We start from the raw sequence: 12,512 nt of genomic DNA, 5'->3' as shown, positions 1-12,512 counted from the left end.
CAGTTCATCTTCAAAGCTTGACTGATGGGTTACATTATGGCCTTTTGCATTTGAATTAAAATTCAGACCCACAAAAGTTCTATTTTTACCTCCTTTTTTCCACATTAGAATAATTTGTCTGGATTTAAGATTTCATTTTTGCTAAAAATATTGATGTTCCATAATCTAAAAGGAACTTTTGGTTTGTGCAAGTAGGCAGTGCAGAGAAGAGCACTGTGGCTCTGGATTCAATTTCAGAGAATGTGGCTTTATAACACAATGCAGTATTGTAGGAAGTATCTATGGAACAGTACTAGAAGGTCTTGTATTTATTTTAGTCCATTCTACCTGCTATACTGTCGTGGTTTAAACCCAGCCTGACTCATCACCACACAGCTGCTCACTCACTCCCCTTCCTCAGCTGGACAGGAGAGAGAAAATATGAGGAAAAGGCTCATAGGTCGAGATAAGGACATAGGGAGATCACTCACTAACTACCATCATGGGCAAAATAGACTTGACTTGGGGAAATTAGTTTAATTTATTACCAATCAAAATCAGAGTAGGATAATGAGAAGTAAAACCAAATCATAAAAAAACAACACCTTCCCCCCACCCCTCCCTTCTTCCCGGGCTCAACTTCACTCCCGATTTTCTACCTCTCCCCCCCGAGCGGCGCAGGGGGATGGGGAATGGGGGTTGCGGTCAGTTCATCACACGTTGTTTCTGCCGCTCCTTCCTCCTCACACTCTTCCCCTGCTCCAGCCTGGGGTCAAGTCTATTTTGCCCATGATGGTAGTTAGTGAGTGATCTCCCTATGTCCTTATCTCGACCTATGAGCCTTTTCCTCATATTTTCTCTCTCCTGTCCAGCTGAGGAAGGGGAGTGAGTGAGCAGCTGTGTGGTGATGAGTCAGGCTGGGTTTAAACCACGACATATACTTGGTGGAGAGAATTTTGCATGCATGTTAATTTACTACTTATACACATGCCTTAAATGTAAGGGAGGAAATCTCAGTATGCATCAGTTCCCTGTGAGAACTAGGGTTAAGGATATCCCTAACAGTTTCCAAAGAGTCTGTTTCTCTTGATTACGTGATAGTTACGCTCTTTGGGTCAAGGACTGTCACATGTGGATGTATAATGCCTTACACAGCGAGGATTTGCAGTGCTACTATAACGTAAATAATCAGTGAGTAATTTAGCAACAAATTAGGAATTAATTTTAGAATACCTGGAAACACTCTTATGAATACCACAGCTGGGGAGAAACAAGTTGTTGATAGGGGAATATGCACCGATGAAGGCCTTATCTGTGGGGTTTGAGTTCTCTTTTTTCAGTGAATATTTTCCTTTCAGAAATGGAGCTTCCCATTAATATTATGGCTGGCCCTCCATAAGCTTTCTTTGGATGAGCATCCATCCTGGTGAAAAGCAAAGTTCTCAGATAAATGTGAAATGTATGGAGAAAAATGTAACACTGCCTTCCCTTCCACATTAACATCAAAGAGGTAGTGATTGAATTAACACAATGACTGCAGATTGTAGAAAAAGTAAAAGGTTATCAGCTGATGTACATCAGTGTGGTTTCTGTCAGCTGAGTATCTGGTCCAGTGTTCTCCCCACTCAAATGAACAGAGTTAGGGTACAGACTCGTGCTAGCTGTTCTTTCATTTTAACCATAGCAGTAAAACAAAATGCCTTTATAAAAGCCTCTGCTCACATCCCAACGTCACAGACATACAATGTGCACCTTTAGAAAGTTGTCTCATATTTTTTGCTTTAAACATAAAACCCCCACCTAATAGAAAATGTTTTTATGAAAAATGTAAGCTGCTTTCAGCCGAAGTTAAATGAGCTCCAAGTATCTTGTCTTGACAAGGTGAGAGCTAATCAAGAAATTTCTTCTGTATTCACCTACAATAGATTTCACTAAAATATGCAGCTAGGAGTAGTAAGTGTCCTTTAATACCAAAAGAAAAGGATGGGAAAGCCTGCTTAATTAATTCTCTTCGGGGATCCTGGATTAACTGCAGCTCTGTTTAGTTTACATCCTTCCTGGAGAAAAATGTGCAGATCCAAGACAGCACGTATTGATTTAAATGTAGACACAGGAAAAAGTCACTGTTGTCTTTTTTTATTTCCACTTGGCACACTTTTGAGTTTTGATTCATTTTTGGTTACCAGGGATGAAAATCTAAATCCTTCTCTACTCCCTTTAATTCTGTGGGAAAATGAACCAGTGAGCAGCAAACTGGATGCAGCTACTGGTGAAGAGCACATAAAGCTGCCCTATAGAGGCCCGTGGCACAAGTCGTGAAACTTGTGTCAAGGTTTCAGCTGTCACCCCCTTTGTCACAGCCATCAAGGGTTGCAGTAAGTCTTCGACCTAGCATAGGCCAATGGAAACTGGAGAACGGTGGGATAGGAGTACACCATGGTGCCACAACTAACTTGCAGGCTTGAGTACTGTCCAGGGAAAGCAGATTTGGCATTACCTCCCATTTGTTTCAACCACTGCAAGCATAAGTAATTGTACTGTGGAGCAAGTGTTATGCTGGCATAGACCAGAAGAGTTGCATTTCCTGATAAGCTCAGTCTTCCTAAGGGTGGAGTGAATTTTACTCAGGTGATTTTTGAAGAGAAAAATGGCTGTGTAAAGATGCCAACAGCTTAGCCCTCAAATCTGCTTATGTGAATTCAGTTTCCCTTTGTTCCAAACATAATTGCATGGTTGTAATGGTCCATACTTCTGTGGATCCTCTTCTGATTTAAACATCCAATTGCTCATCAATGAAATCCAAGTGCAAATGGAGATGTGTGGAGCCATACACTTCTCTTTCTGCACAATACACCTCCAGTGGGTCAAGATTATTGGTAATCATGCATAAACTGCTTGAATTCAGATCCCAGGTGGCAGCTGCAACCAGGGCACTTACAAAAGGCATCTACTAACAACTAGTGCATGCAATACCATGGGCTGCGCCTCAGACCACAATTTGTACTTAAGAAAGGGAAATAAAGAATTCTTGATTCAAGAGAAATCAAGAGAATATGTATTTCTGGAAACAGGAGGATTGGAGAAGAGAGTGGGGAAGAAAAAAAGATTGGGATTGGGATTTACTGTTCTGTAAACAGTTTGCACCAAGAGCACAATTTGTATCTGAAGAGTCAGTGCAAGCTGCAGAAGTCCAACAGCTCTAAGAACTTTAGCTAGCAACTCTTGTTCTCTATGGGGATGCCATTCAACTTGAAAAGATTAGCACAGCTTTTCCTGCATGAGAATCACCTCAAAATAATACACACACACACACACACACACACATATATATATCGGCTGGAAGTCAGGGTTTACAATTATAATTCTTTAGTCTTGTTTCTTTTCTGTGTGCTTTGAAGCAAGATGGACCTCTATGATTACTCTTGATAAACAGGAATTCTCCTTTTCTCTGAGCTCAGCTGCCCGGCAGCTAAAGGAGCCCTCTCTGCCCGGATGAAATAATTTCCTTCTCTTGTTGCTTGAGTTCACGACTGAGCTGAGGTGCATCAAAGTCAGGTCAAGGAATGAGAAAAAAGGAAACTACAGAAGCCTGGGCAGCAGAAGGCAATTTCTTTAAGCTGCCTTTTCCCCCCCCCCCCCCCCTTTGTTTCAAGTTTCCATGCATATATTGAATAGAGCAGAGAAAGAGAGGAAAGAAGTAAAAAAATATGTACATAACACAAAGATTGGAACTGTATGCATAAATGACATACCCAAGCAGATACCACATGGATTTCAGTAATTGCAGTAACAGATTCTTCCTTATTTCTAATATAATTTTTGCATTTCTTGCCAAAAATTGTAAATAGAAAGTCAAATAGTTGTTTTGTTTGCTTTTTTAAAATTAGATGCAGTTAAATAGAAAGCCATCATTTCTCTGTTCCTTTGGTGATCATTCAGAAGTGTCCTTCCTGTCTTTTTTCAAAGGCCATTTTGACATAGGATTTATTAATTGTTACATCTCTTTTTAAATCAGATTGTGAGAGGAGATTCTCATGCGCTAGTTTGTGACCTAGGAGTAGCCTTTACTGCAGGTTTGTAGCAAATTCAACTGAAATGGACTCTTGTCCTCTGTGTTCCATTGATGCAGTATTAATATAGATAGAAAACTTATATTTCTGGAGATTAATTGGACAGTATGCCACCTGACTGCAGTTTATTTTCAGGATTCACAGTAAGGATGATCTACCAAGAGTTTGGGCTGGCAGGAGTGCATCACTTCTCCATTCCTAGTTATATCTTGGTGGGCACAGCCACTATCTGAATCTGGAATGTGATCTGTGCTGTTCTTAACACATTTCACTTGTTTAAGCTTTGTGTAAAACCATACATGATGGATAATAAAACATCTGTCCATATAGAAATGTTTCACTTTTCAGAATGACCTGAAGCACCATGTGGGCCTTTGAATGTGTGACACAGTCTGCTCACTGCTAGAGGGGCATGGGTGTTTATTATCACACATCCTGCATCATTATGGAATGCAAAGCAAGCACATGCATGCACACACATGTACAAAAGAATGAATCATTATGATAAACAACTGCCTAACTGGTGTCTTTATAATGCAGAAATAGCAACAATTTTTACCAGGTGAAATCAATTCTCTGTGCTTGTGTCTTCATTGCTTTTCTTGTGCTATTTTTTCTGCAGAAAGTATATAATGAAATTATTAGCAACAATGCACTGAGTCTTACAGGAAACAGAATTAAATCTAGGCTGGTGCTAATACTCTTCAGCATTTAGAGCCTTACCCTTCTCCTGTACCAAATGTATTTCCTTTTTGCCTCTGAAGGAAACAGCTTTTTGGCTTAAGTGTATCTGCTCCTCAAAGGAGAGGTGCTACGAAAATGAGCCTTGGTGTTTTCTCAGAGGTGGGGGCATTTTTCTGCCAGCTCATTCCAATCTGTCATTTACAAGTCTACTTTTGATATGAAGAGGAAGGCATAGACCAAACCTGTGACTTGGAGAACGTGGGCATTTAATTTGGCAAAGAAGAGTTGTTCAGCAGCTATATTGAGAGATGCTTCCTCAGAAAAAAAGAGAAATCTCAGTCAACATAAGTACAATGATAGCATTAATTTGTTTAGTATGGAATTAAGTAATGGATCACCAGTTTGTGCTGATAGATAAATTTTCCATATTTTTAGTTGTAAGGAAACATACCATTATTCAGCAATGCAAAAACCTACAGTAACCCAGGGAGAAAAAGAGCTGGTTGTCTTTAACAAAGGAGTGCAGAGGGGGACATGTACCTTCTACCCTCATTCCCGAGGGTCAGTCACAGACAAGGCTGACAGAGGGCGAGTGGCAGAGAGCCAGGCAAAACCGGAATATACTGACCCCCTCCCAGAAGAGTAACGGTATCTTGATGCACTGTGGATACAAATAAGTACTAGAGACATGTCTACCTGAACACAGTGTAAGGTAATCTTGACACAGTTCTTGAAAATATTTCTTTTTTTTTTTAATCATTTTTACAAATCTTTTAGCATATTGGAAGGACTTCTCACATTGTGAAGCCTCCACTCTGTGGATTACAGGTCTCTTAGTTTGTTTAGACCAATACCCTTATTTATACTTATTTATTAATCAAGGGGCCTGACAAACTGCTGCAAATAAAGCTGCTGCTGATTCAGTAGTTTGGTAGAAGGGTCATCTGAGGATTAGAGTCTACAAACAGCCTTTATGAAAAGATAAATTTTTATGAAAAGATAAATTTTTTTATCAATTAATTGGCCTGAAGAATCTTGTCATTTCAATCTGTCATTGTTGAATTTTGTTTTACTGCGATATTTTGAAATTAGGCAAAAAACGAAAAGTGTCTAGTTAATGCTTTTGGCAAGCTCTCTGTTACTTAATAGCTTCCTGAAGTCCTAAATTTCTTCGTTTTTCATCTTAATTAACACTCTTAATTGACCTTTTATGCTCTCTAATTTCCTCCAGTAAAGAATTAAAAAATAGGCTTCTAAATTCTTTTCTGCAATCAGATTGACATGAAATTGCTTGTCTACAGATCATCTCCACCTTAACAAACTCTTTTTTTCATTTTTATTTTTTTACCGCTAAGGTCTCCACTGGAAATTACAGTCCATTGAACCATAGAGCTAGAATTGATTGTGCACATAAAAAATCCTGGAACAATTGAACAAAGAAAAGAACTTCCTGGAATTCTATGGTAAAATCAGAACTCAAGTGACAACAAAACTTTTACTTGATTTGAACTCACCTGCCCTTGATCATTAAGAAAATATTTGATGTTGCTCCATTTTCCCCTGATGAGAGAAGAAACTAGTATTTCCTTCATTTAGCCTACATCAAAGCATGGTTATAGATGTCAAAGAAGATGAATTTCAGTCACCAACATTTTTATGGGGCACTCTCTATTCCATCTTCTTTACATCAATTTCTTATGCTTTTTGTAGAATATTGGAAAGCTAAGGCTAAAGAACCCTCTCTAATTGCTTTTATTTTAAATTAATTTTTAATTAAAGCTTTAAGTATCACACATTACAATTCTAGCAATCCTAAACATGTTTTTTACCATTTCCTTCTAAATATAGAAGGCAAGTCTCCTTTTTAAGGTGCTGTGAGAAACTATAGTCAGTTCTTTCTACTGGAGTTTATGGAAAGCATTACTAAAAATGCAAATTCTATGTTTTGGTACTTGAAACTTGCAAATAATTATTATCTTGGAGCTTACTTTTATTTTCTGAGATGAAATAATGACATTTTAAGCACTTAAACCTTCACCAAGAGCAAGATAGGCAAGCATATACTTTGTTTCAAGCATCTTAATTAAGTTCATTCCATTGGTCTTTTCATGTGTTTAATGTTAAGCATATGCCTATGTACTTTTCTAAAATGCTGGATGGTATTTAGCAGAATGAATTACATTCCAATAACTAACATTTCTTTAAGAATCCTAATAATGTAGGAAGTATGCAAAATAAGCTTTCATTTTCAAGACAAACAGACAAAGTACCTTTTTGTGAGCATTGCCTTTTTACTTCTGCATCCAGCTGTAAATCATGTCTTGAAAGCAAAACCATCTTCTTTTTAAATGCATTTTTTGAAAAATAGTGCATTATTTTCTCCTGAGCCGTTGAGACAATTTCCTGCCTAGATCTGATGCCCCATTAATTTTAGAATATAAGAAAAAGTCACTGTGAGCCATAGGGAACAATTTTGGATTTGCTGCACACACATATGTAACAATAGATTTGCCTATAGTAGTTCTACGTATGATGTTGAACAAACTCCTGTTTTCCCCATTTTGTGATTAATGTCCTCCTTCCCTCGGATTTGTGCAGTAACATAGCCTTGTGCTACACATAAATGGAGGATTCTTTTCTTTTCAGTGTGTAAAATTTGGAATTTGAATGCAATTACAGTAACAAGAGGAACTCTTTCTAACTCTCAAAAAGCCGTGGCCAAAAAACACGTAAAACTCTCCTGTAGGTAAAGAAATTGAGTGCACAGTGTTAGCAGAATAGCAAGGGCTGAGACATTGCTTTGCCCTACAGTTTTATGGGATGATATTTTAAAAGGTACTCAGAGATTTATGACTTTTTGGGGACAGCTAAAATTGTTTTCACATTTCTAATATTGCTTTCATTAGAATGTTGAAAGTATGTTTACGGTATCAGATTGCATTCTAAGGTGTTACCAAATCATCCAGAATCCCCACTGCTTAACTATATTTCCTCGTATCTCTATGTATCTTCAGAGGAAAAAATGGGAGGAATGCAAGTGCTTTGTTTTAAAGTATTTAGTCTGTATTCTGTCATGTACTTCATCTCTTAGGGAAGGTATCTGGGAATTCACTCTACTGTTTTTATTTATTCTGCCAGTGTAGTATATGGATGAGAGGACTAAGGTCCAATGGTGTTAAAACAAGACATGAAATATTGATTAATTCTTCTTTAAAATTCCTTTTTCCTCCTGACTATAGCAAATTTCAGATGCTACTGTCAATATAGTACTCCAATATAAACCTCCATTATCAGAAGAGTCCTGATCTTCATAGTGTTCTTATAAATGCTTATTATGATTCCAAATGGCTTTAAAAGTTCAAGGCTAGTGTTCTTCTGGTGCAAGAGCAGAAAGCAAGTTAGAAGCAATGCAGCTTATTATCATGAAAGAATGTTACTCTGAAATAACATGAATCGGATTGGGAATTCTCTTTGCTAGACAATAGAGAACATTCTGTTTGAAGAACTGAAGATCCTAACAGGACAGATAAACAGATGTACAGTTTTGTGGCTATAAAGGTGTCAAGTAAAGAAGCACAATTATAGTTGGTGTCCACCTAACTAAATATGGTTATTTGACACCCTGCTTTTTGTTCCCACTTGTCATTCTTCAGTGCTAAGTTAACCCTTTATTTATCGTTTCCAGAATGGTCCCTTACAAAAGCAGCTAAACAGATACTTAGGAGTTTCCCCAAGGAAAAGGACATTTCAGGAAAGGTAGGGATAGAAGTTCACACCAGCTAACCCATGAAGGATGATAGACATGGGCAAGAAATAGACGATGTAGCCCAAACTACTTTGAGTGTTCTTGAGTACAATAAAACTCTCTGGAAATTGAGGTAATTGTTTTTCACTAAAAAAAGTAAGATTTGTTTAAACTGGAGTGAACTGGAGTTTCTTTATGAATGTAAAGCTCTTGGAGCATTTCTACTATCCATAATAAAGTAGTCATCAGAGAAGAAATTTGAATCTTAGTCCTGTATGTGTCAGGTAAATGTCATTATAAAGGTTGTACAACTACTTTTTCACCCATCATCTTAATTAGTATTTAGTCAAACTTCAACAAGAAAGAGCAAGGAAGTAACAAAGAATCTGAGCCAAAAGCCACTGATTGGCAGATTTACCCAGGAGGCAGGAGACTGTAGTATGTTCTTGCTCTGAACCAGGAAGAAACACCTGAGGTTGGTTTTTCTGCCTCGCAGGAAACTTGGGTTTTATAGGCTGTATAAGTTGCTATATGATTTTTCTTTTTCCCACATGAAAGCTTTATTCCTACCCCAGGATGAAAATGTTTTCAGAAGATTTTGTTGATGGGGATAACTGATTCGCACATAGTCATATTTGGGAGTTCTTTTGCAGCAAAACTTAATTGTGTGCAAATCTTAGGCTACTTTAACTTATGATGGAGAACAGACTGCTCCCTGCTGTACCCAAAAGCTAAGAGCTAAAAGATGTGGCATAAAGCTAAGTTGTCCCCCCTCTCACTCACACACAACTGTCTCAAACTGAGCCAAAGTCGGAGCTCTATTAAGATGGATTTATGACTTTTGTGATAGCTTTCTTTGGAAATTTGACAAGTTATTTATAATTTTAAGGTAATTATTTTCATTTATTTCAGTCAAACTGAAAGCAATACATGCACAAAGCTGGACTTCAAGCAGTTTGTAAGCAATGAGGGCTAAGTGTGTTCTTATTACGAGGTTTTAAAGCAGTAAGTCTTGCTTGCCCAGATCACACGGGTAGCTCTGTTGAATCCCAGTCCCCCATTGGTAACACTTGCATGAGTACAGTGAACAGGATTTGGTATGCAATTAACAATGCACACGTTTGCTCACATAGCCAATGTGTGAGCCAAATCCTTACATGTCATTTGTTCTCGCTCAAGCCGGTAACACTTTTGGACTGATTTAATGCAACTAGTTATTTGAGCAAAGGTTATCAATCTGGGCACTGTCCTCTTGTATTTCTTTCTCTGCTGTTTTATCTTAAAGAATGATAACACAAACTTACGTAAAGGGATATGCACAGAATTTTGTTTTTCAAAGCCTTGTAGAAGATGGTATTCTACCCAAATGTCCTTAAAAGTTTCATTACTATGTGAATTTTCAAGCTGAGGATAGCCCACTGCAGATTAAGATTTTGTTTGTGGAAGAGGATGGTGCATACTCACATGCACACAGCACAAACTCTGCCAGTAGTTTGCTTTTTAGTGAACTTTATCTCATTTTACACACTCTACTAATTGCTATCTTTCAGATGTAAAAATAAATTATTTTCTGCCTTATGGGAGATGCACTGTTTGACTTCAGATATTTAACATGGTATTTTTTCTGTGGACAATAGCTTGAGGCCCCAAGCTGGCAAGAATAAGAACATATCTATAAATAATTCAAAATAATTGTATGGTTTTGACAGATTGTCAAGTTGCTTAATGCCTTTTGTCCCAGGTAATAGATTATACTTCTTTGATAAACTGTTGATAATTTCTCATTGCAATTTGTTTTGTGTATGTTGTATTTTTACAGAGTCCAGTCAGGTTCATATCTCAGTACGGGTTGGTTTACCTTAATTTTGGCTATGGATGCCTGCTATGGAATTCACGTCTATGGGATGATAAATGACACCTACTGCAAGTAAGATCACAGGAAATTATTTTCATGCATCTACAATTCTGATGTCTTGTCAAAATTTCACAACTGATTTTAATATCATAAATCCAAAAAATAGATCAGGTAGTCATTTCCCAGTGTTTTGCATTGATATGACACTATTGTCAGCATATTTAGTCCTGATAAGGCATTTGCTGTTGATAAAATAAAAACATTTACAAAATCTAACATCAGATGTCCTAAGGAACTATTTTTAATCAAAGATCTTTTGCAGTTTCTGAATTAGCTGGAAACAAAGTATGTTCATACTCTTCTGACAAAATGTACTAACTTCCACTGCTGAAACAAATCTAAAGAGGAAATACTAATGTATTAGTTCTCTGAATACCAAATACACCTGAAAGTGAAAGAACCTGATTAGCCCAGGATAGTTACCTGAAATTACATTTCACCACCATTGAGCAACCTGCTTGGACTTTCTAGGTTATATATGGCTTGTTTTGAGTAGTAGGGGGGTTTCTAATTAGATAATAAAACAAGTCCTGCGAGCTTTATCACAGTAAACTGACATAAATTCCGACCAACTACTGTTTGCGGTCTTACAGTGACAACGGATTAATCCTATTGTCAGAAGTGTAACTGTAAACACAGTTTTTACAAGTCCAAGTTAAATGCTTTAATCTACAGTATGTGGTAGCAAAATATAAAATTAAACTATTCCTCATTCAGAAAAGCAGGAAATGTCATAAACAATGTATGATACTAGTACAAATCTATTCTGCTGTACCCAGGCTGGTTCAAGTCTTGCATGTAACTGGTCCAGTGGGTCCTCAGCTCCTAGAGTAAAGTCTTTGTGCAGACCCTCACTCCACATTCTATGTTACTCCAGTGTGGGACTCATTCCTTGCAGACTAAAAAAAAAAAAAAAAAAAAAAAAAAAAAAGAATTTGAGTCACAGCTGTTTAATTAGGGTATCTTAACATTAGAGACTGACTTTTTAGAACTTGCAGATCTCACTGAGTGAGTGAGTCATCCAGATGGAACGAACATATGTTGCTCTTTGTTTATGAAAACACAGTAGACGCAGGCGCCCTGAGATGAGGGGTGACAGGACTAAAGCTGTCCTCACAGAGTTCAGCCAAGCTGGCATTGCATAGCCCTGATGTAAAACCAGTTAACAGCATGATAGCACTTCAGCCTGTTGGCAGCAGAGAAGGATGGGTTTCCTTGAAGCTGCAATTCTGACTGCATTACCTACTTACAATGTATATTATTCTTAAAGCTGCCTTATTCAGCCAGTTCAAGAACCAGTTTCAAGAGTTGGGACTATACAATGAGAAGACTTTGCTTAGGGATGGAGCCTTGTGGACTGAGTTCTCCCAGGTTAAACAAAATGTGCAGTACCGGTAAGAACCAGCCCATCAGCTTCTTACTGACTGATAAGATCAGTGTATTTTGAGATACACATAGTTTCATTTTCTACAGGAAAATCTTGCTGTAATGAAAGCCCTTACACAATTTAGCAAAGGAACTCAGGTCCTGACACATGGAAAGGATTTTAGTGAATTCAGGTGCAGTATATATTAATGTTTTTCTTGGAAATAATACTGAAGTGTATCTTTTTTTTCCCTAGGTCAGAAGGCTTTCATAAAGTTCCCTACCACTATTACGAGCCAGGACGAGATGAGTGTGAGGAATATTTTCTACATGAAAATGCTCCATATGGAGGCCATAGGTTTATCACGGAAAAGAAAGTATTTGCTAAATGGGCCAAGAAGCACACAATAGTATTTACACACCCCAACTGGACAGTGTCTTGATACTGGTTTTCTTAACTCTCCTTTAACAGCATATTACAAAAATTTCTCAGTTTACAATAATTTTGCTTACATCTGGCAGGCCTTTCTCAGCCTAGGTAAACCAAACTAAAAACTAGAAGACAAAGAAAGAGGGTGATGGTTCAGCTGTTAAGCAAAATTAATCGATCTGTGGAAGGCAGGCACATTGTTCATTATTTCTTATGGTTTTACTCCACACAATGCACTTTATACTTTAACTGGATTTTACTTCAAGGCAGTTAGCAGTTAAAGACAGGTGAGATTTCCTGTACATACAGGTGCACACAGAGAGT

General features: G+C 37.6%; 1 protein-coding gene across 1 annotated transcript in view; it reads left to right on the top strand.

Annotated features, from left to right (window-relative positions):
- Positions 1–12,201, top strand: part of ST6GALNAC3 (ST6 N-acetylgalactosaminide alpha-2,6-sialyltransferase 3) — a 133,497-nt gene extending 121,296 nt beyond the window's left edge. The window contains exons 4-5 of the mRNA XM_059822174.1: positions 10,298–10,405; positions 12,015–12,201. Of these exons, the coding sequence (XP_059678157.1) occupies positions 10,298–10,405; positions 12,015–12,201 (295 nt within the window). The remainder of the gene's footprint in view (positions 1–10,297; positions 10,406–12,014) is intronic.
- The last annotated feature ends 311 nt before the right edge of the window (positions 12,202–12,512 follow it).

Source organism: Gavia stellata, chromosome 10 (genome assembly GCF_030936135.1).
Source record: "Gavia stellata isolate bGavSte3 chromosome 10, bGavSte3.hap2, whole genome shotgun sequence".
Lineage (NCBI taxonomy): Eukaryota > Metazoa > Chordata > Aves > Gaviiformes > Gaviidae > Gavia > Gavia stellata.
The sequence above is the reverse complement of the archived record's forward strand: the minus strand, read 5'-3'. Positions and strand labels throughout refer to the sequence as shown.